At 38.2% G+C, this 24,285-nt stretch overlaps 4 protein-coding genes and 1 non-coding gene across 6 annotated transcripts; 3 read left to right on the forward strand and 2 right to left on the reverse strand.

Moving 5' to 3' along the window:
• The first annotated feature begins 5,836 nt into the window (after positions 1 to 5,836).
• On the forward strand, positions 5,837 to 6,691 carry LOC117618886 (zinc finger protein ZAT12-like). The gene has a single exon (XM_034348647.1). It carries the CDS (start codon positions 5,930 to 5,932, stop codon positions 6,521 to 6,523), a length of 594 nt encoding a protein of 197 aa, XP_034204538.1. The 5' UTR covers positions 5,837 to 5,929; the 3' UTR covers positions 6,524 to 6,691.
• A 5,849-nt stretch (positions 6,692 to 12,540) lies between these two features.
• On the reverse strand, positions 12,541 to 13,181 carry LOC117620155. The gene is made up of 2 exons (XM_034350282.1): positions 13,014 to 13,181; positions 12,541 to 12,887 (listed from the first exon to the last, which is right to left on the reverse strand). The coding sequence occupies exons 1-2, from the start codon at positions 13,089 to 13,091 to the stop codon at positions 12,798 to 12,800; spliced, it is 168 nt and encodes a 55-aa protein (XP_034206173.1). The 5' UTR covers positions 13,092 to 13,181; the 3' UTR covers positions 12,541 to 12,797.
• Positions 13,182 to 13,276: 95 nt separating this feature from the next.
• On the forward strand, positions 13,277 to 16,930 carry LOC117620153 (pentatricopeptide repeat-containing protein At2g39620). Of its 2 annotated transcripts, none has more exons than XM_034350280.1 (2): positions 13,277 to 16,482; positions 16,569 to 16,930. In XM_034350280.1, exon 1 carries the CDS (start codon positions 13,337 to 13,339, stop codon positions 16,031 to 16,033), a length of 2,697 nt encoding a protein of 898 aa, XP_034206171.1. In that variant the 5' UTR covers positions 13,277 to 13,336; the 3' UTR covers positions 16,034 to 16,482; positions 16,569 to 16,930. The 2 variants fall into 2 exon arrangements, with proteins under 2 accessions (XP_034206171.1, XP_034206172.1); XM_034350281.1 differs by having other exon boundaries at positions 16,622 to 16,930.
• Positions 16,931 to 18,537: 1,607 nt separating this feature from the next.
• TRNAC-GCA lies at positions 18,538 to 18,609 on the forward strand. Its single transcript has one exon. It is a non-coding gene; the product is annotated as a tRNA-Cys (tRNA).
• Positions 18,610 to 18,839: 230 nt separating this feature from the next.
• Positions 18,840 to 24,244, reverse strand: LOC117619397 (elongator complex protein 1). Its single transcript, XM_034349343.1, has 5 exons — positions 23,915 to 24,244; positions 23,401 to 23,737; positions 20,067 to 23,100; positions 19,745 to 19,843; positions 18,840 to 19,658 (listed from the first exon to the last, which is right to left on the reverse strand). Exons 1-5 carry the CDS (start codon positions 24,071 to 24,073, stop codon positions 19,340 to 19,342), a joined length of 3,948 nt encoding a protein of 1,315 aa, XP_034205234.1. The 5' UTR covers positions 24,074 to 24,244; the 3' UTR covers positions 18,840 to 19,339.
• Between the last annotated feature and the right edge of the window lie 41 nt (positions 24,245 to 24,285).

Raw genomic sequence — 24,285 nt, forward strand, 5'->3', positions numbered from 1 at the left:
CACACCGGCCACCACAGGCCACGCCGATCTCGGGCACCGGTACCAATAGCTCCGCCACACCCTCGCCGTCACGACCTGACCCATCGCCGCCCCTGCATCGGCCGGAGTTCGCCGGAAACTGGAGATTTCCGCCGGTTTTCAGTCGAAACTTCAAGCTCCTCGATCTCCTTCGATTCTCAACCAAATCGTTCGAGTAAGGTATGGTTTCTCACCTATTTTTCATGCTCTAACTTATGGTTGGCTGGGTTTTGATGGATTTTACCTCTAGATTGAAAATCGGCTGAACTTCGGCCGCTGTGATCGGCCATTTTTGACTACTTTTTGGGGTATGTCCAAGAACAAAAGTGACTCCAAATGGGGTGTTTTACTTAGGATAGGAGTTTGGAGTCTTAGTTTCGAGTTTTTTCGGCGACCCGTTCTCGCTTTGGACACCCAAACTGCCCGCGCGTGTGGAGGCGCGTGGGTGAGGGTAGTGAAGTGACTCTGTGTAGTTTTGCTATCCTCGTGTTGTCACGAGTGCGTAGGATTTCGCGGATCTCGATTTGGAGTCCGTTTGAGCCCCAAACGGATTTTCCATATTGCGCGATCCTTGGGTATAGTGTCTTCGAGCCGTTGGATCGCACCCAAATTCAGATATGTTGTTCTACATGATTTCAGGATCGTGTAGGATTCGACGGATTGCGAATCGGAGTCCCGGATACTCCGAAATCACGAACCCTGGGGCTAGGGTTTGGATTTTAAGCGATAACGTGATTTTGGCTAATCCGACCGTCCGTTTCGGACCAAACTCGCAGAGCATGGTTCTTTCTCTGTGAGGAACTTTTAGAGAATCCTAGATTGGCCATCGGAGATCGTGGACCCCACGGGGTTCCGGATCGGCCGGTCTGGTAGTTTATCGCTTAGTAAAGTTTCGGGTCTTTCAAGGCCGTTCTAATTGTCCGAAAGGCTAAGTGGGCATAGGAGTGACTTTAAAATGAGTGCACGCATTTCTAGGAGCCAGAGGCAAGGTGTTTAATTTAATTCCTTTATTGAGCAGTTTATTAATTTAATATTCTTGGTTAATCAGGCACCAGAGGCCCGATCGACCTACAGAAGGGACCTTCAAAGGGTCCAGCTAGCTCGGACCAGCAGTGAGTGGATTTTTCTTTTCTAAACGGTTTTTATAATTAAATTGCATTATTTGATCTTGAATAAGTGTTTTTACATGTTTTCTGAGTATGAATTACATCGTGAAATATCTTTATTTTTATAATACTTAGTTGAGCAGCAGACTTGAGATTTTTGATACAGAAATAGTAACTTAGATTTATCAGATTTCGGAGAATTATCAGATTTTTCTAATTAGAACCACCATGTACCCGCTTGTTTTTAGTGATTACCCTCAGACGGACCGATGTCTACGGACATCCAGTATGTTTACAGTTCTGTCAGTGCACTTGACATTGCCTCACGAGTTTCGGGGACGCTCGGACCGTGAGTGCCAGGATTTGCGGCTCGGCAGACTTGGTGTCCGAGACCTGCCAGGATTGCGGCTCAGCTGACTCTGTGTCCCCGAGACCTGCCAGGATTGCGGATCAGGCTGACTACGGTCCCCTGTATCTTGCCAGAGCGGCTCGAGTCGACTTGGTGTCATCGAGCCCTGCCGGCGGATCAGGCTGACCATAGTCCCCTGAATCCTGCCAGTTTGCGGCTCGGATAGACTTTGTGTCGCCGAGACCTGCCAAGGGATTTGACGGATGTTACAGGGTACAATTAGGTGGTAGTTTTTAAAGGAATTTGAGCACTTTTATGCAGCTATTGCTTTCAATCATTTATATATCAGTTTCCTCGATATTCGTGCATGTTTTATATCTTTATACATTTGTTCAGTTATACGAGTGTATTTATAAATATATTTATCCATGTTTATTTGAATACCTCGTGTTGAAATATAGTCGAACCATAGATTTACATCCCTATTTATTTTAAACGGGGGTTACTATGTTATAAATTGTTTTTAAGAACATTATTTTTGTCCACTCACACCTTCAAACTTGTTTTTCGCCTCCAGGCCGTAGAAGTGCGAAAGAATCCACCCCGGGCCATACTCCCAGCTTCCGCACCACCACCACAAAACGTAGGATTTCGTTGTAAATTTCTTAAAGTCTTGTAAATATTTAGAAATTGCTCTGATATCTGGTTGGACTGAGAACCCGAGTTGAAAAGTTTTTATTTGAGTTACTCTGGCAGTTGGTGTGGAATTATTTGTTTGTTTAACAGGTGGAAGATTTTGGGTTTAGACAAATTACAGGGGAGACTCTGCCGAATTTTCGGCAGAAGTCTAGGGAGAATTTTAAACGTAATTGTAACAAGAAGGATAAAAAGGTCATTTGTGCCCGACATTTGCCAGGTGTCGGACACGCACAGGACTTGGCTCGAATTCCAAAGTGGAATTGGGATCGGGTCCTGTCAAAAAATTTATATAAATTGACAAGTAATGTTATGTTACTTAAATAAGTAATTTTACTAAAATATTTTTAACTTAAAAAAATATTAAAATTACTCTTTCACATGCTACTTAGAAAGAATACATATAAAATCAAGTTTAATTTGTATTTGATTTGTTAAGCTAACAGATTCTCCCATATTCATATCAAAATTTGATCCATTGACATGTCTAGATATGAAATTAATTGCGTATCTAAAGGATGGTTCTATTTGAATTTATTAATAACATATTTTTTTGGAAAAAAAAGTTAAGGTATGTTATTAAATATCTATTGGCTGAGCTGAGCCTAACCAATTCCTCACACTCTTTTCATAGAAGGATTTCAACAAATTTAGGGGGGAGAAATGCGTCAAACTAACTAATATATGTTCGATAACAATCGTTGTATCAAACTAACTAACATCAAAACAAAAACACATATATATATATATATATATATATATATTTATTTATATATAGCAGATTTATTGGCTTAAGGAATGATTAAGTAACATTTTTAGAACAAAAAAATTGTGGTCAATTAAATGTGATGGTTTACCCTTTTAAGTAAATTTTATTTTAAGCCCATTGTATTTAACAGCCCAATAAGAAGAAAGTGTTCGACCCAGAAGCATAAATCTGGTTTGGTTCATTCTAACCGATGCTGTCTTTTTTCTTCTTCAGTCGGGCGTTTTTTTGTTGTGCTTTCCCATTTTTTCCACCCGGACACAAATAATGTGTGTATGTTCATGATTCATCCCCTTATTTGGTATTTAAGTTCCCTTTGAATTTCAACATACTCATTGATTTTCACTGATTTATTCTATTTGAATTTGAGCAATCAACACGTCAATCGTTCTCACGTGTATGAATAATTATTGATTATTAAATTAACTAAATACATTGTTACGCGCCACAACTCACCAAATTAGGAATGATTTTCCAATGATTTTGCTTATATTCAATCCTAGTGCAAATAAAACTTTTGTTTATGCGATCAATGGTTTTGGATAAGATTTGAATGTGACGAAGACTACAAAATCAACTTAACATGGATTAATTATAATTTTTATGCTGGTTTTTCATGGCTAGTAGGATTTCCAACAAGGCAAAGGAATAAGAACCAAACAATGAACCATACGTTAAGAAATTTCTCTTACAAGGACAACTAGGAGAAAGATTCCAACCGAATATTGCCGAAGCATAATTACTTCGAAAATCTATATGACTATCACAATGGGTTTAAGAATATAGACTTTGATATTCAAAAGCAAAAAAGATTCGTATGAAAAGCGTTAATGTTTTTCATAAAACAAAAACTCTTGTACTAGCAGACGTAGTTGATCAAAACAGTAAGTTCGTTTTCTTGCACTCAAGCATAATTCCCGTATAGAATAGTCGATTATCGTTTGTGTCAAAATGTGCTAAGAGCATCTCCAATAGCCTCATCAAAAGCTTTGGAATTCTAAGCCACGTTAGAAAAACTATCTCCAACAGTCTCTTCAACGTCAATTATCGAAGCTGCAACTTTTTTTTCTCTCTCTCTCTCCAGGACTAGTAAGTTGACTTTGACTCTTCAGACATTTAATTTTACTTTAGAAAAACCTACCTTGACAATGTTTAAAACATGCATTTTTATTTTTCATATAATAAATACATAGACAATTTTCACATCTTTTCATATTTTTAATTCTTTGCCATGATATTACGTTAATTGAATTAAAGAGTTTGTTAGAGCAAAAATTATTCAAGTAGCAAATTATAAGGCTTTTCAAATTTTCACATCAAAACTTCAATTTGAAAATTTTTATTTGGTATTGCTATGTTTTTGGTCGGTACGTAATTAATATAGTGGAAGTCTAAGGAGGTAAGATATATATTTGGTTAGTTGACTGGGCGCCGGTGGTTTATATAAATTATTTTATATTTATTGGTTGAAATATAAAAAACACCTTTTTTTTGATATCATGACATTTTCATGGAGGGAAGAAAAAGTGTCTGCAAATTGCAAAGCCCCATTTCTTGGACTAACCCTTAGCTGAAAGGTCATCGTTTCTTAAGTTTCACAGAAAAATTCCAACCACCCCAAAATGAGTGAGTCATGCAGAGAAGAGATAAACTTTAAATTCTGCTGCAACTTGATCATCTTTGACAACTCTGCACTTAGCTTAGTCAGTCAGACTCATGAGGTTGCCTTTCAGTTTACACAATTACTTACCAGTATTTGAGTAAGCATCCAAATCCAAATCCATTTGTGTTGTGTATATGCAGCCCACGTCAGCAGATGATGACGTTTCGCGTGGTTTGGCACAGTTGCCCCCTGATTGTAAGACACGTAAAAGAGAACACCATCTATACGCCAACGTTTTGCACAGTCCTAAAATACTACTTCATAGACATCTCTTTTTCCTTGCCTAACATTTTAGGATAAACTTTGAATACAACTCACGAGTACTTGCATGCGAAACTGCACATGTGAAGTGTGTTCAATGCACATAATTAAATAAGATACATTGTATTTGATGCGTTATGTCGTGGTGTGTGTGAGTGAGGGGTTTTAAATTTGAGACCTCTTTTACCATTGGGAAGAAAAATACCAGTAGATTAAAAATTAGTTGATCAGTATGCCGTGGTTTGAAACATTCAAACATGTATATCTCCTATACGTGAGACATTTCCAAAGAGAAAGATTGATGCAATGGCGCGATAATTAATTATTATAACCCCACACGCTAGACATGGATGGTAATGACTTGTACAAGGGGAAACTTCCTCAGAATTAGGGTGTTGTGTTAGACATTTTAGTCGTTTTGTTTAATACTAATTAGCATTAATTTCCCAGTACTTATCATTTCAAATTATTTCTGTGGATTAATCTTCTGCTGACTCTATGACATCCTGGATGTTTCCTCTTTCATACTACCAAAACATTACACCATTAAAAAAAACCAGACAAATGTTAAGAAAATGTGAGAGAATCTTCTAGAAAGCTAGAAGATTCTATGAAGGACTCAGCTCAGGGTCGTCACTGCAGACTGTTTCTTGCCCTTCTTTCATTTACTATATAGACTGCACCATGTAGTCATGCTGACGTGGTCAATTACGTACCTGGTTTCTATATGCCGCTAAAGCTCCTTTCACACCAAACAATCAATTAACGAATTCCCTGTTACACACCACTCTCTCTCTCTCTCTCTCTCTCTCTCTCTCTCTCTCTCTCTCTTGTTTTTGTTATTTTAATTTCTTATCCAACAAGAAATTAACAAAGTCTTTGTTGTCACATATTCTCAATTGTCAACCACATATATGAAAAGTCTAATATCTCAGTGGCCAACTTTCCCCTATAAATACCAAACCCTCCAATCCCCAAATGTTCCATTCCTTTGTTCATTTTTAACATTCCATCCCAAATACATCAAGTCTTTAATTAGCACTTAATTAATCTTGTGTTCTTGCTTGCACATGACCATGAAGAGGAGCATCACAGAAATGAGAGAGCTTGACCGCAGCCTAACCATGGCCAACTGCTTGATGCTACTCTCCCGTGGCAGCCACGACCACCACCATTACGACACCTTCTCCGCCTCCCCCACCCGGGTTTTCGAGTGCAAGACTTGCAACCGCCAGTTCCCTTCCTTCCAGGCCCTCGGCGGCCACAGGGCCAGCCACAAGAAGCCGAGACTAATGGGGTCAGGAGATGGAAATAGTAGCAACGGCTCAGATCAGAGCCAGTCACAAGGATCACCACCAAAACCTAAAACCCACGAGTGCAACATATGCGGGCTGGAATTTGCTATAGGGCAGGCCTTGGGGGGTCACATGAGGAGGCACAGATCAGCCTTGAGGAATAATAATAATAATAATACTAGTCAGTATTCTGATTCTAACTCTAACTCTCTGAGCCTGAGCCCTCAGCCTGCGCCAATGTTTCAAGTTTTGAAGAAGACGAATAGCGGTAGGAGGGTTATGTGTTTGGATCTCAACTTGACGCCATTAGAGAATGACTTGAAGATTCTTCAGATAGGGAAAGCAGCTCCACTTGTTGGGTTTTCCTAAATATATCTCTAGGTTTTTGATCCATTTGTATTTCTTGTAATTAATCACATAGGGGTTGCTGATGAGCTTATTACCAATTCTTCTTTTTGGTTATAAGGTGTATCCAATATTCTTTGTTCATTATATAATTTATACACCATATATGATTATATAGTTTCTTTGTTTAAATTTATTTTCTTTAATTTAAGAGTTTGTTGAAGAACAAAAAGGGAAGAAAAAAAACAAGAGAAATATTGAGTAATTATGAAAAAATCGTATCTAGTGGCGACCAACAAAATAGATGAGTAAGGTATTTCAAGAAAAAAAACTACCATCTAATTGAATATCAAACAGTTCCGGATTCAAGTGTTTTATTTTATTTATAGAAATTATCTTTGAGAGAATATCTAATGGTTTAGATCATTGAAAGAGTATCCTTATCAACTGAAACTCTCTATATACATATGTCGATTTTTTATTTTTTATTTTTAATTTTTAATTTTTAAAAGAAGCATATAGTCACTTAACGTGTATCTTCTACTAGTAGCTAGCATCACTACTTGAAAGAGAAGCAAGAAATTGTGGGTTCAAAAGTCAAAGCAATGGTGCCGTTTGTTTCAAGACATAGAAACGAAATCTTATCTCAGGGTTGCTTTCGTGCAAGTCATTTTTGGTTACTTCCTGATATTTTCTACACTCATTGTTTCAACATTAATTTGCTTAACTTGTTTAGGGAAAAGAAGAAATGGAAGAGTATGTTGAGGTAGTTGAAATTCTATGGATGTCTTTTGTCGAAAACTAGCCGTTGTTAAGTCCTACAGATTTTCCAAGAATAATTGGAAAACGAGTTGTTGAATTTAGAACCAAACAATTAAAGAAGGAAAACAAGTGCCACTCTTATTAATAAGGGTTGTTTAATTATAGACATGGGCTTGATTAAGTTGGCTAAAGTTGATGTATTTTGCACTCTGCACACGAGTTCAAATCTCTCTCTCCGTAGTTTAAATTAGATTAAAGTACGTAGAACATCGCTTGTATAAAAATTAAAAAAAAAATAAAAAAGTTGTTTAATTAGCTAAGCTTATTCGTTCCTATAAAAAAGAAAAAAATTAGCTCATCAGTTTGATTACTTGGTTCATAAGATATAGTATGAATGATACTTAATTGCCTTTGACTTTCCTAGAAACCATAAACACCTTTACTTAATCCCTTGTCATCATCCCATCATCAATAACCTCACTATCAAAGCAGGAGATTATTAGTCTGATTTGGGTTAATTAATTCACATAAATGCCACGTTAAATACATATCTTCCTCGAGACATATGCTCTATGTGAATGTTTAACTTTATATTTAACTTTATAATGCTTCAACAGTAACTTCTACCCGCCCAGGTAAATACTTGCTTTCTGGAATGGTGATGATGAGGTGGGGTAGCTGAATAGTTGGTGCAATTGGATAAAGTTTTGGTCTAACTTTTCCTAACAAAGAAACCGTGTCAAACATTTTAGTAAGACTCCTAATAAAACATCACTAAGACCTGCGCAGCTGGATTTGATCATATTCAATTTCCTTAGTTAGTGTGAACTTGATCTAATTTAGGGAGCAAAATAACAATATAAAAACATATATAGCAACGTGTTTATATTTGGTACGTAAGATAAACCGCATATAATTTAATGACATAACATAAGATGCTTATATTATCAGTCTCTGAATATCAACGATGTGATATTTATTGACACTATGGACATCTACTTATACATAAATGAGCTAGATGCCTGCATCGCCAAAGTATAAATTTTACTTTTAGCAAATTATACGGTTTAGATTTACAGTTTATTAACATAAATTTGACAATAAGACATTACTCATATACGTGTTGCATGCGTGTATTGCATGTGGTCGGCATATTAATATAATATGATATAATTTGTCTTATAATCTGACCAGAAAAAATTGCTAACAAGGAAGTAAGTGATGACATATGTGGATTAATAGAAAATAATTCATTTATATAACTGTATATAGTTGGCTAAGACTGCAAGTAATCGATGATGGGTTTTCCGCTTTGTATATATCAACTTCCCCAAGTGACTCTTTCCACTGCATTATTAGTTTCTACATCGTTTTCCATTCGAAATTTCTATTTGAATTTGAACCAAAGTGTACTTCAAAGTCGGCATATTCATTAATTTTATGTCAATAATTTGAATACAGACAGAGAGAGAGAGAGAGAGAGAGAGAGAGACAGAGAGAGAGAGAGAGAGAGAGATTCTAAGCATAATAAATCTGAAGTCACATTCATATTTATAAGACAAGGTCCTGGCTCTTGGTAGTGGCTCATACTCTCTGGTGTGGAAATTTGACTGAGATACTATTATATATTGACTTAATTAAGATACCGAAATACAAGACTGGCATGGCCTTTTGTGTTACTCAAAAGTTGGATTAAAAAAGGGTTGGGAGAGTGAGCTCATCATGATTCATGAGGCATCACGGGCTTCACTGGCTGCCTCCTCCTCAAGTCTCCTTGGAACCACAAGTTGGCAACAATAAATACAAGAATTAGTCAAGATTTGTATAATTTGTCCTGGCTCTGAGAATTTCAGCTCTTGAAATCATAATGTTTGTAATTCATAGGCTAAAAGAAATTCTGACCTTAAATATGAGGGGTGAATGTTGACTACCATTAGAGTCGTAAAGTAATATATAAACTCTCTGAAATTGTGCAAGTTATCAACATCTTATAACTTACTCATTTTAATCTTCATAAGATGAAAAATTCTTAAACTCATTTCTTTTGATGAGTTATCGAATTCAATCCTAGTCATGCAAAGAAAAATTATGCCATCATAACTTCATTTTTGTTTTATTAGTGGATCCCCCAAGGCTAGGGCCACACATATAACTTGGTCCAACTAGTAAAGAATTTAAGAATCAACACAGCATCCAGTTCCAGCATGTGTACAAAGTAAAGTAGGATTGGAAAATGATGGATGTACTTGTTGTAGCTAGGTAATTCCATATAGCTAGCTGTACAAAAAATAATGGTAACAAATTAAGCAAAATCAGCTCAGGCCAAGGGGACAAAGAGGGGTTTATATAAGATAAGAGCAGCTTCCTATAACTTATGAATGATATATAATTACTGTTAATTGACTTAATTTAGCGACTATTAAAAAACCAACTTGATTAATTAATTAATTAAGTTATTAGATATGAGTATATATAACTTGTTACACAAGTTTTTAAACATTCAGCATGAACAGATTATCCACTGATTAATTTGGTGGCAAGCTATGGCTTAAGTTATATAATATAGACAAACGTCTGGTTCAGAAGGCATAAACAATGTGTTATGTGCTCTCCACACGTCTTCTGTAATTTTATAATCTTCTGCTAGTGCTTTCCCAGAAAGACTAGGGTTTGGATAATACTACTCTATGCTCTACTTGTCTTGTCAGCCAAAACGTGGGGCTAATACATTATTGGACATTATTGCCGACTGTGACTTGGCATCCCCACTAGGACTTGAGGAACCAGAAAAACCAGTTCAAAGTTCAAACTTCAAAGTTGTGAAAAGTGCTTTTTTGTGTAGCTGAGCAATTGGCGCAACTGCATTTTTGCATACTTGTAATTTGCTTTGACTCTGACTTTACCTAACAAGAATGAAATGAAATGAAGAACAAAACCCATATGGCAGTTTCTTGAACTGGTTTTTGCTTCCCTGGTCAAAAGCTCATGCTTTTCAAGTTGACTTGCCCATTGGCCCATCCTCATTAGTAGAACAGAACCAGTTGGGGTTTGGGAACTTGAATTTGGCAAGTGTGCCCAATTTGAATTCAACAATCAAGATGGTACAGAGACTAAGATCACATAATGATTAAGCAAGTGCTGACGGTAATGTGCTTGAGATGAAAAAAAATTGGGTAAAATACTAAAAAATGATGACCAAAAACTTGGTGACTTGGTGTGGGCTTCTAGATGCTCACGCTACCTCACTGTGTTTCTTCCAAGTTGAGGGGTGGCAATTTCGGACACGACCCGATACACGACTCGAAACCCGCACGAGAAATTAGCGGGTTCAACCCGCACGATAAAAAAACAGGTCAATTTCGGGTCAAACCCGTTTAATAAACGGGTGGGTTTCGGGTCAACCCGCCAACCCGCTATAATACCTATCTAACCCGTTTATTAAACGGGTCGTGTCACGGGTCGTGTCAACCCGTGTACAACCCGCTAACCCACTAAAAAATAAAGACAAATGGAGATTTCAAAACACACACAAGGGGTTTCGAACTCCTACCATCTTCATTTCTCTCAAACACCTTATCCACCATGCTACAAACAATTTTGTGATTTTATAGTATACATTTTGATATTTATAATGTTTCTTTTTCTTTTGTGTTTTCCTTTCTTTTCGGTCTCTCTCTCCTCTTCTTTTTTTTTTTCCCTTTTTTTTTCGTTCTTTCTTCTTTCTCCCTTTTTTTCTTCTTCTCTCTTTTCCTTTCCTCTTCTCTCCTTTTTTTTTTTCTTCTTTCTTTTCTTTCTCTTTAGTTTTCTCTCATCTTTCTTTTCTCTTTCTTTCTTTCCTTCAATCTTCTCTCCTCTCTCTCTCTCTCTCTCTCTCTCTCTCTCTCTCTCTCTCTCTCTCTCTATTTTTCTTTCTTTCTTTTCCTTCTCTCTTCTCTCATCTCTCTATCTTTTTTTTTTCTTTCTTTTCCTTATATTTTCTCTACTCTCTCTGTTTTTTTTAATTTAAATTTTTTCGGTTGTGGGTTTTGTAACATGCATGTTATTATTTATGAACCCGTTACACGACTCGAAACCCGCACGATAAAAGACGACCCGAACCCGACACGACACGTTTATTAAATGGGTTGGGTTCGGGTTGAGCATTCTTGACACGTTTATTATTCCGACACGACACGAACCCGACACGACACGACCCATTGCCAGCCCTTCCATGCAGACATTTCAATAGCTGTCCACATTGCAATTTCCTTGAAACTCGTGTGACAAACAAGTAAGAAAGTTAAGAGGCTTTACCTGGGTCTGGTCTGGGTGATAATTTTCAATATCACACGATACCATTAATTCATGTGTTAGAAATTTGTTGTTCCTGATGTACCAAGAAAATGTAAAAACTTTGCTTGAAAGGTCACCTAGAGTTAGTGATTTATACCCTGCCCCAATACCTGCTCCTTCACTATCACCTTGCCGTGCCCTATGCCCATGGAAGAGAAGACAGTTCCAACCCCAAAACAGAGAGGCCCCAGGGGCAGGACAATTTCCGATCAGTCTTTTAGTTCACACCAAACACTTCAACAATTTCCACAAAATAAAGACTCTGAATTATAAGCCAAGAAATCAAGAAACAACATAACCCAAGCTGAGAAGTTCAGAATATACGACTTATAATAACACGTAATCATACACCCATTCTGACATAGCTTCACCTACATGGAGCAAAGATTACAACATAGTATGCCGAGCCAGCGATATAACTAACGGAGCAGTAGATCAACATGAATGACAGGAGTATGAGATCAACGCAAATGCATTACCGAATTGATCTTTATATCTGAAGATCCAACATCCTCAGAAAACTCAAGCCAAATTTTTTACAGAATATAACACTTGACTAAGACATTAATCACATGTTGTATCCTGTCTCATATACTCGGATAAAGGGTAATGGACCAACTCCTTTTAGGTCACTAGTTCAAACTTCAAACGTTGCTGTCCAATCTATGTCAGAGCTAAGGGTTCCATTCCATGTAGAGAATTGTATGAATTTCTTTATCAAAATTCAAAATGGTGCTAACTGCTAAACCAAAATTCAAACTAGTGCTAAACTGCTAGCAACACTAGCAATAGTAATTAGCTGACTACCAGAAAATGACGGGCACTAAAGTCTCTAGATAACATCAGTAAGAAGTCTACATTTGTTTGTGCTGGGCTTCACACAATGACATATAAATTGATCCACCAAAGTAGCACTTAAAATGACATGAGTTGAAACTTTATCAACACAAACCAAACATACAAGCCACAGGAAATAGGATTTCCAGCTTTGCCTTTTATTTAATTATACACCACAATGGCACAATTGCTTTAGTTCTGAGTATATCCAGAAAATTTTCACAATTACTATCAGATTACTAAACTCCAGTTACACAATAGAACTCATAAACCAATCAGACAAACTATTTAAAAGAAAAAAACTGGGAATTGTTTGTTTACATACAAATTTTGATGGGCTTTTAATAAAAAGTTTGTCTGCCTTAGCTTACTGATCGGCATCATTGGTGTTGGCTTCGCTGAGATTCCCAAACTTTTGCTTGAACGAGTCTTGTCTTTTCACCCACATCATGTGTCCCTGAAATTCACAAAAGTTCCCAACTTTACTTCCACAACCCAATTGATAAGTAGTAGGCTCCCACAAAATTTTTTAAATTTAAACAAAAAATGCAGTCTTTGGGTGTAGAAGGAGAATTTGAAGTACCTGGAGAGCAGCAGCCCAAGCAATGAGGACAGATGCGAACCAGAACTTCTTGTCGTTGAGGAGCTTCCTGGCTTCCATTTCCCAAAACCCTAACCCTAACTCCAGATACAATCTGGGTCTGATTCAGAAAGGTGAAGCCTTGAAGATGGTGATGTTGGGAGGTGATGGTTTTGGGCCTACTGAACCTGAATCAAATATGGGCCTCCAATAGAAACAACTACTCTGGGCCTTTCGATCTTTTGTGGTCTTCAGGCGCAAAAGACTCTTACTTTACATGTCACCTGAAGAGCAAAGCTGTTCCAAACTTCCGCCCGTTTCGTACTATGATCGTGAAACTTGGACTGCGTAGACCGTACCATGCATTCGCATCAGCAGCAGCTTCTGAAATTCCTTCTTTGCCCTCCACCACCACCAACAATTACCCGCGGTACCTGAACCTCCTCTCTTCATGCAGAGACTTGAAGTCTCTGCTTCAAATCCATGCCCACCTGATCGTCTCAGGTCTCCAACAAGACAATTCCACATTGACCCATCTCATAAATTCCTACTCTTTGTTTAAAAAAAGTGGTTTGGCGAGATTGGTTTTCGATTCTGCTCAAAACCCAAGTGTAATCTTGTGGAACTCCATGATCAGAGCTTATACAAGAGCAAACAAGTACAAAGAAGCTCGAAAAATGTACCATTCTATGTTAGAACAAGGTGTAGAGCCAGACAATTATACCTTCAACTTTGTTTTGAAAGCTTGTACTGCTGCTTTGGATTTTGAAGAGGGTATCTTGGTACACCGTGAAGTGGCTCGGAAGCAGCTTGACTCTGATGTATTTATAGGGACCAGTCTTATTGACATGTACTGGAAAATGGGCGAGTTAACATGTGCAAGAGAGGTGTTTGATATATTACCTAAGAAAGATGTTGTGGTTTGCAATGCTATGATTGCGGGTTTATCACAAAGTGAAGATCCCTATGAGGCATTGGAATTTTTTCGGGGGATACAATTATGGGGGCTGGAGCCGAACTTAGTGAGTTTGTTGAATTTGGTTCCAGCAGTGTCCAGATTAGCTGATATTGATTCTTGTATGCGTATTCATGGTTATGTGTTTAGGAGGGGCTTTAGTTCAGTGTTTTCAAATGGGTTGATTGATATGTACTCCAAGTGTGGAGATTTAGATGCTGCTCGCCAGGTTTTTGACCTGATGCAGGATCGGGATGATGTTTCGTGGGGGACAATGATGGCAGGGTATGCAAGTAATGGGTTGTTTGTTGCGGTTTTGGAGTTATTTGATTGGATGAAAGGAGATAACACTAAGATGAATAAGGTTACCATCATAAGTACTCTTTTGGCTGCTACTGAGATGAGAGATTCAGAGAAAGGGAAGGAGATACATTTTTGTGCTTCACAACAAGAACTTGATTCTGATGTTTCAGTTGCTACTTCTATACTGACCATGTATGCAAAATGTGGAGAAATAGAGAAGGCAAAACAAATTTTTGAAGGACTTAGGAAAAGAGATTTAGTTTCTTGGTCTGCACTTATATCTGCATGCGTCCAATCTGGTTATCCTGAAGTGGCATTGTCTCTCTTTCGAGATAAGCAAAATGAAATTCTCAAACCAAGTGGAATAACGTTGATAAGTGTCCTATCAGCATGTTCAGAATTATCATATCTGAAATTAGGCAAGAGCATACATTGCTATGCTGTTAAGGGCAATATTGCTTCTGATATTTCTTTAGGAACAGCCCTAGTATCCATGTATGCCAAATGTGGGTTCTTCACTTCTGCGCTAATTCTATTCAATAGAATGCCATGTAAAGATGTTGTAACATGGAATGCTTTGATAAATGCATATACCCAGATTGGTGACGCCTTCCATGCGATAGATATGTTTCATGAACTATGGTCGTCTGGAGTAAAGCCTGATGCAGGAAGCATGGTGGGTTTCATGTCAGCTTGTAGCATATTAAAGGACCTAGATCAAGGTACTTGTATTCATGGGATAATTATAAAGCATGGATTTGAACATGATGTTCTGGTGAAAAATGCTCTTATTGGCATGTATTGCAAATGTGGTAACATATACTCAGCTGAACTTCTGTTTAACAGAACCAAATTTATGAAAGATGTGGTATCTTGGAATGTAATAATTGCAGGATACATGCAGGGTGGATATGCCAGGGAAGCTATATGTTCTTTTCATCAGATGAAATTAGAGAACTTTCAACCTAATATAGTCACATTTGTTAGCATACTTTCTGCAGTGGCATATCTGGCAGCCTTAAGAGAGGGCATGGCTTTTCATGCCTGCATTATCCAAACGGGGTTTCTATCTAATACACTTGTGGGAAATAGTCTTATTGATATGTATGGTAAATGTGGACAGCTCAATTATTCAGAGAAATGCTTTAATGAGATGGAACACAAGGACAAAGTTTCGTGGAATGCAATGCTTGCGGCATATGCAGTGCATGGGCAAGGAGTTGACGCTGTTTCACTTTTCTCATTGATGGAAGAGAGTTTGGTCCAAGTTGATTCTGTATCATTCATCAGTGTTTTGTCTGCTTGCAGGCATGCAGGTCTGGTAAAAGAAGGAAAGAAAATTTTTCAGGCCATGCATGAAAAGCACCATCTTGAACCAGAGTTGGAACATTATGCTTGCATGGTAGATCTTTTAAGTCGTGCTGGTTTATTTGATGAAACTTTAAATTTGATTAATACAATGCCAGTGGTGCCTGATGCCGGAGTCTGGGGAGCCTTATTAGGTGCATGTAGGATGTATTCTAATGTGAAGTTAGGAGAAGTTGCATTGAGTCATCTTGTTAAGCTTGAGCCTAGAAATGCTGCTAATTACATAGTCCTGTCAGATATACACGCTCATTCTGCTAGATGGGGTGATTCTGGCAAGACAAGATCAATGATGAATGGCTTAGGGTTGAAGAAAACTCCAGGATGTAGTTGGTTAGAGGGCCAGAACATGGTCCATCCATTTGAGGTAGGTGACTACAATTACCATGCCCCAACTTGAGAGCAGAGAACGTGCATTTTCTGTGGAATAATTCACTTGAAAAGAACCTGGGACCACCATTCAGGTAGTTAAAACTCTCTGTGCCTATGTGCATTGCCATGCTGCAAATTGTAAAGATGAGAGAAGCCATAAAAATATTGTGAGGTATGCTATGTACTTCCATTATTTGGAGCTGCGCTGGTCTCTGCTCGGGCAAATATTAATACTCTCATCACACAATTTAGATCATCTTGTGCCCGTGGCAAGGAAGCACTCATATTTTCTATTTGCAACTGTAAGGGACCAAACAAAATGAAAATTGGTTTCTTAGCTGGTATGTCAATCAACGCATCTGGCATCACATCTTCAACTAACAAGGTTCGTTCTCTGAGCTGCGCAAGTTTGCTCCTTGCTACCTGCAGTGAAGCTTCGGATTGTATGGAAAGAACCAGATTGAACTGAGAACTTAAGTAATCACTTGCTCTCTAACTTCTTGATAATTTTATTTCCATTGCTTTTGTTCTTTTAATTTATTTTCTCGAATTGTTGGTTTCAGGCTCTGTTACGAGATTGAGAGCTGTATCAATTGTTTTCATTTTCTGTGGGCAGATTGGACAAGTTTTGTCCAAGGATGAGATGACTCAAAGCTTTGCTACTGAAGTTGTATTCATTGCTCTAATGAACATCACCTGCAGTGGCAATATTGGCAGGACGCTTGGACCAAGGACATGGAACAATGGAGCTTTCATTGAGATTAAAATGAGAAACAGCTTGCTGGGAAGACCTAGAAAAATGAAGCCTTGGATTGTTAGAGCTTCGAGAATTAGAAGTTAATTCTACTAGGTGGTGAATTAGAGCGTGTGTGATGTGACAAATGGAAACCCAACATTTCATGATATATACCTTCAATAATATATGGTTGCCTCATTTTTATTAAGGGGAAACAAATTGGAAATAAAGAAGAAACAAGGACGTTAGAGCAACTCCACCCATTTGTCCTTAGAGCAACTCCACTTATTTGCCCCTTGCCATGGCAAGGGGGGAGCTAGGGCAGCCACTATTCACGTGAATAGTGGTTGCCCTTGCAAATAGTATTTTGTGTTTCTACCCATTATCATGGCTAAGAGCAATTACTATTCATTTTTTTTGTTTTTTTCACAAATTTTTTTACCTCAATAATTAATTTGGATAATATTTTCGGATAAGATTTTCGGGTTACTACGTGTCAAGACTATTCATAATCGGATAAAATTTTCGAATAAGATTTTTGGATTCAAATTTCGAATGAATTTCAAAATTCAAATTTCAGATAAATTTTTTAGTTCAAATTTCGGAATGAATTTTTCAAAATTCAGATAAATTTGGGTTCAAATTTCGGATGAATTTCAAAATTCAAAATTCATACAAATTAGGTTCAAATTTCGGATGAATTTCAAATTTTAGATAAGATTTTCATCCAATCAAATCAAGCCACGTGGCATGTCTATCTTGCTAAAATTTTCTATAAAACCAGAGGCTCAGCTCATATCTCTCACACCACATCTTTCTATAATTTCATTTCTCAGAGTTTAGAATTCATACTCCATTCATTCTCAATGGAAGATTTTAGGAGATGCTTGGAGAGGCAAGAGCAAGAAAAAAATGAGAGAAACCGTAGAGCAGATGAAATCAATGAGTTGCAGAGACAAGTCGATGAACAAGTTGTCATAGCAGTGGCTTTGCAAGATGAAGAAAACCAAGGTCGCCGCCGTGGTTCACAAGTCGGCCGCCGCCGAAATGTGGACAGACATAGGCATTCTCGGGGTAAGAATCTTTTGGAAGATTATTTTATCACAACTTCTTTGTACTCTGATGTTGATTATCCCATTGCTTTTGCCAAAGCATCTCTCTATGTTCCCAACTCTTTATTGAAAATTTTTCACCTACTAGACAATATCATTTCCTTACGAGTCGACCATGGAATTTTTTCACAAAATTCGACATGAATTTTTTTCCACATATGAAAAAATTTCATCTCATTGTCTGACACGGGACAATGACAAACTTGGAGCCAAGCCTCACACAAGGAAACATCTTCCATGGTGCTCCACGCCCCTCCGGTTTCGATAGAGGAAACCATAAAAATAAGAAATAAAAATACAAGGTGAAAGAGAAGAAAATGTTGAGTAAATAGTGAATAATAGTAGAAGTATAATAAAATGTATGAGGATTGGTGTTGAAAGTAGAGTATTGATATGTATTTATAGAAGGAAAAAAAAATCCGAATTTTTTAGTATTTTTGTTTAAAAAATTTCGATTTTTTTTCATAATTTTATTATCAAAAAAATGTCAGTCGTTAGATTGGATTCGGAGAAGCAAATTGGAGTTGCTCTTAGTGGATGAAATTTTAATCGTCCATCGACTGCAATCACGGGATGGATTTTCCTTTCAATTTTCTTAGGTTCTGCTCGGACGTGGAAAAAATGTGGGTAGCGCCACGTCGAAAACGTATATTAAAATAAAATGTCAGTTACATTAACAACCAAGGGTCCATAGCTCAGTGGTAGAGCATTTGACTGCAGATCAAGAGGTCACCGGTTCGAACCCGGTTGGGCCCTTCCTAAGTTAAGCTTTTTGTTTTTTATTTTTTGTTTTTTTCATGTTTTATGAGAATATATTTGTACTTTGCCCAACACTCTAAACAGAAAACCCATAAAAATTCGTAATTGCATTTTTTTTTTTAAATTTTATAAAACAATCGTGAATATTACATTCAATTAGTAACATGTTTACTTTTCCAATCACTTTCCAAGCATATATATATACATATCTTCACGATTGGAAGGCATTACAAAAACTCATGAATTCCTCACAAGAAATATAATTTTATAGTCACAAAACCTAAATTGTAATGGTATTAGTTTATTACAGTGAGTAAAAGATAATCAAGTAGCTGATACAAGATTCAATACATAAAAAGGAAAAGAAAAAAAAGTTGAATCAGTCGCTGCTTTGATGGAATTGTCTTCTCTTTATTTCTTCCTCCTCCTATACCCTTCTTCAGCAACCAGAGTCCAGCACGTGCAAAACTACACACAGCAAGCAGATGACAGTTCTCTGTGTGTATCAATCTGGAACTCGCTTGTTAAGGGGAAACAAATACGTTACACCGCCAAAAGAACACCTCGGAGTTCTTCTGGACTTCACTTCTAAGAAATGTCAGAAGTGCCTAGCTTCAAAGAATGGTCCTTTTTCGCATGTTCGCATGCACATTTCATCCGCATAATGAGCATGTCCAAGATGTGTCTCGAAAGATTTTTGTAAATAGAGAGTTACCGAACTCGCTTGTTAAGGGGAAACAAATACATTACACCGCCAAAAGAACGCCTCGGAGTTCTTCTGCACTTCACTTCTAATAATTTGTGTGTAGTGATCCAAAGTCTGTGTATGCTCATCTATGCTCTCACTGGATATTGTTTCTTCAGTTAGTCTGACTGCTGCCATGTGAGACAGTTGCAAGTTTTCCCCAGCCTTTTGCAGCTTCCTTGCAGTTTCAACCTCACCAAGCATCACAAGCGAATGTAATAAAGATTTTAGCTCGTACATCGCTCCAGTCGTTAGAGACATGCCCTTCAAGTGGTCTGCCAGGGCCAATTCCTCGCCAGGACTAAAATGTCAAGTAGTTAGTGACCAGGAAGGAACAGTTGCAAAACAAGAAAAGGAACTTTTAATCCTGTATAACAACAAAAGTACCTGCCAGCACGGATTTTTCCTCTTTTTCTCTGACGCCTGGCATCTCTTGCCTTGCTTGCTGCACTTGATCTGGTGGAAGTGACAGAGCTGTCCCTGGTCCTGTTCATAAGATTAAGAAAAAGAAAATAGGTTATCCAAAGAAACATATAACTGCCTGCAAGGCCAAAGACCATCAAGCACACAAATATGCACAGAAGTGATGATCAACATACTACGACTCTTTGATGGAGACCATTAGTTACGCACAACTATTAAAAAAAAAAAAAAATTTGCACAACAAACCATAGAGCGCTATATGACAATAAAAATGTAAAATACATACCCAGTGGTGTAAGCACTCATTCCACTGAAATTACTGCTAGCCTCTGAAGCAGTATCATCATCAAGATCGTTCATTGACCGTTCCTCTGACTGGAGTTTTGCAGCAAGAAGTAACCTTCTTTGTCGTAAAGCTAAGTAGCGAGCCAAGTACTTCCCTACTTTCTCCACACCTTCCTCATGTTCACCGACAAGCAAGCTTGCACATTCCAAGGATGCATTCTTCACATTAGAGATCAAATCCTGTCTTTTGTGCATTAAAGCGATTCTCAAGGCCTCCTCCCAGTCCCTTGCATTAATCAACAAATTCATCCCATTGTTAACATCGCCACAATAGTCCAGCGCAATTTTGGCTGCTTCACTTGGTTTACCAAGAGCTTGAAGTTCTTCACAAAGCTCATGAGCCAGTTGCATTATCTCATCTTCACCCAGTTTTAGAATCCCAGCAACTGTTAGCACCTTACTCCAATTACCACAAGCACGGTATGACTTCAAAGCCTTCTCCAAACTGGAACAGCACAAATAAGTTGCAGCAGCATCCTCAAAGCATTTTTCATCACTAAGATGATCTCCCCAGGCCTCGAGGACTTGCCTCTTCTTGGCAGGATCAGCAATCAGTTGAAGTCCCAAGGGGAAAAGTCGAGGATTTTTCTTCATCAGGTTCATAGAATCTGCATAACAAGTGTCTCCTGCAGAAACAATGTGCTTGAGAGCTTTCTCAAACCTGTGCAGCTTTAGGTCAATGTTATAGCGCATTAAAGTAACTGGCATGCATTCCAATTCTTGGAGAAAAGGAAGAAATTCTTTAGGGTCCCGCTGAGAGTTCAATGCAACCATAGCTGCAAGGTTCAAATCATAAAGGCCTAAAGCAGCCTCATAAACAGATTCAGAATCAGATAACCATAGAAGATGCTTCAAAGCCTCTTCGGCAGAGGGGTAAGACATTCTTTTCTGGTCATTGGAACCTGACAATTCCATTTCACGGATATCTTTTATTCTCTCCAAAGCTTCATCAAGTGCAGGGGGTTCATTTCGAGCTAGAGTGGTTAAAATGCAAAGCTCCCTTGCAGGAACTTGTGGTAATTGTTCCTCAAGAGCCCTCCTTATGGCCAGAAGCACAGAAGATATCTTGTTATTAGAATCAAAACCCTTGGAGTCTTGAGATTGCACATCTTTAGCTTCTTTTGGGAAAGGTAGAGAGATAAAACTTTTATATAGTGTCTCTGTAATGTTTTCATTCTTTATGGCACAAACAAACTCAGTTATGTAGTTCAAATTATTAACCTGCTTGACAAATTCTGAAGCTGATTGGAGAAACACTTGCAAACCACAATAGTCAACAATGACATTGAAATCTATTCTATGCCGCCTCACCATGAGAAGTGCATCTCTAAAACGCCTCTGGACCAATGCATTGCAAATAGAGGCCAGGACCAATTTTCTTGGATAAATGCATTCTAGATTTCCCCGAGTTGTTTGCAATATAACAGCAGCTTCATCTCCATGCAGGACACCAATAATTTTAGCACCTCTTTCCCATATGGTTATGAAGTTTCTATTATCTTCTCGTTTCTTGCTACCAGCTTGTATGGGGTTCTCAAATTTTATTTCCAGCTCTCTGTGCAATATATCTGTTATGTCAGCAATAAAAAGACAATCCTGCTTAGTTGCCAAAATTAAATGCGTGGTCACTTGGTCATCCAAATTTGAGTAGAATGAGAAACTGCTGCAGTTGTTGCATATTATCTTCCCACTAACGTGCAACTTACAACTGTCCTCAAGTCCAAAAAGTAAAGGTTCCAATGACCCACTGTTTCCAACTAGAACCACACTCATAGAAGGGCAAGTTGATGAGAAACTCCAATTGTGTTTTGGAACCCCTCTGGTGATGCCCAACTTTGGAACATACTCGGAAACCTTTCCACCATCAAATTGAACAAATGCTGAACCTTTCCGAGCAGGATTAGGAGCAATTGCAATAATCATCTCTTCTAGAGAGTTTTGGCTGGAAACTTTGGCATGCCAGCCTGAGCATGTCACTGAACCTGGGACATGATCCTCGGAGCATATAAGCTCAATTTCCTGCAAATAAAAACCAGCGCCATCCTCACTTGATGAAGTTTGAGATACGTATTTATTATGACTGAATCCATAGTGAGAAACAGCAAGAATTTTATGTGGGTCCAACCATATCAGATGCAATAAAGAACCAAATGGTGATTCAGAAACGGATGCTTCAACGGAAAATTCTTTGCCTTCTAGTTCTTCCCAAGAATCAGTGGCCGGAAGCTCTACGACACATAAACAACCATCTGACAGAGAAGCAGCCAAACAGTTCTTAGAATTCTTGGAATGGTAAGCCAAGTCCCGTACAGCACTTGGGAATTTAAGGCTGAAAATGTACATGGGAGGTGGCATGAGGTACAAAGAAAGGGGGGTTACAAGTATCTTGGAGTCATCAATTACTAGTGCGGTTGAGTCATCCATCACAGCTGAATTCCATATGAAGTCGTACGATGTAATCTGGCCTCCAAGAGTCCAACATAATAACTGCAATGGCTTTGTTGGATTCCAAACAAACCTCACTCCATCCTGTCTTGGGTATCTAACTTCAGATTTTAAGTACCAGTGGTTGTTACTGAAATACCATACCTTGACACAGTCATAATTTTCACATCTGACAATGGCAGCAAGAAGATCTGAACTGCAATTCCACTTGAGAAATTCTATGGTTGCATTTGTTTCCTCATTAATGCTAAACAAGCTCCTTTCTAACCCGTTCCTCTCAAAGAAAACTATTGAGGGACACTCATTTTCTGATTTCCTATCATACACGGCTGCAATTTTTGCTCCACTGGGCATCCAGTCGACAACTGATCCCATTGACTTTGATTCTGAAACAGCATGTAATGCACCCGAATGTCGCTCCCAAATTTTAAGCCTCTTATGCAAGGATGTCGAATCCAGCACCTCACTTAGTGTGACAAAGTATTTCCCATCACCTCGCCAGGAAATGGAGCTTTCAAACTGTGTTTCACCTGAAACCATAGTAGAGTCACTAAATTTTCCAAATTAACCAAACTCATGTCATAGAAAAATGAGGCAATTACAACCGCCATATGTGTTATATAATAAGTGGACACCAAAAGAAACCGCACAATGCTTCCAATTAAGGAGGTCATGTAGGCCAAATACAAAATGAAAAGTGAGTCCTAAACACTGTTTCCTAATACTATCTTGAACCACACATTGCTATTTCCACAGCAAACAGCAAACACTACGTGTTAAAGCAAAACCGAAATTCTGAAAATCCATGAATAATGGAAAGAGGTCCTTACATACGTGGTTGACATCTTCCGGAAGATCCTCAAGTGCGGTCTCGTACAACAAATCCCAATCCTGAGTCATTACCAGTATCTGCCCAGAACCAGTAGTTATGGCAAGAAGGTCTCCATCTGGACTAGGCACAATGCACTTGACGCCGCCATCCACTCCACCAACGATTTGGGTGTCATTATCATCCACAGAATGCAGGAGCAGAAGCCCATTACTTGTACCCACCAAGAGCGCTTCTTTCTCCATTAGGTAACCAAAGGAAGTGATGAAGTCCTCAGGCTCCAATTCAATTTGATGAACTTGTGCAGATATTGAGGTTCTGCTCCATGCTCTTTCATGCTATACCACATTCATCATCAAATTAGGGTTACCAATAGAATAAGGAAATTAAACAAGCATGTATACATACATATATGGATATATATATATATATATATATAGAGAGAGAGAGAGAGAGAGAGAGATATATATATATATATATATATTATATGCATAGGCGTAGGCGTAGGAGGTAACCTGGATAGAAGAAAGGTGAGTGGCGTAAATGTTATTGGAGGAAGAAGCGAAGAACAAGCGATTCTGCTCGATATCGAAGGCGGAGAAGAGTATAAGCTCCTCTTTCGACTGTAACTGGAGATTCAACGAGACCTCCGAATACAACTTCAGGTTATTCATTTTTCACAAATCGATGCAACTCGCCAGAGAGAGAGTCGTGCCCTAGCGACTGGCTAAAGGTAGCACTGATGAGGGTTTTGAGGGTTTAAGCAAAATTCTTTCGAAGGGAAAAGACGTGCTCGACTTTAAAGAGATAAACGACATGTCGTCTCTGATATCTTTTTTGTTCTGGACCAACTAAAAAGAAAACACTCCTAATTAAATCGAACTCG

Source organism: Prunus dulcis, chromosome 2 (assembly GCF_902201215.1).
Source record: "Prunus dulcis chromosome 2, ALMONDv2, whole genome shotgun sequence".
Taxonomy (NCBI): Eukaryota; Viridiplantae; Streptophyta; class Magnoliopsida; order Rosales; family Rosaceae; genus Prunus; species Prunus dulcis.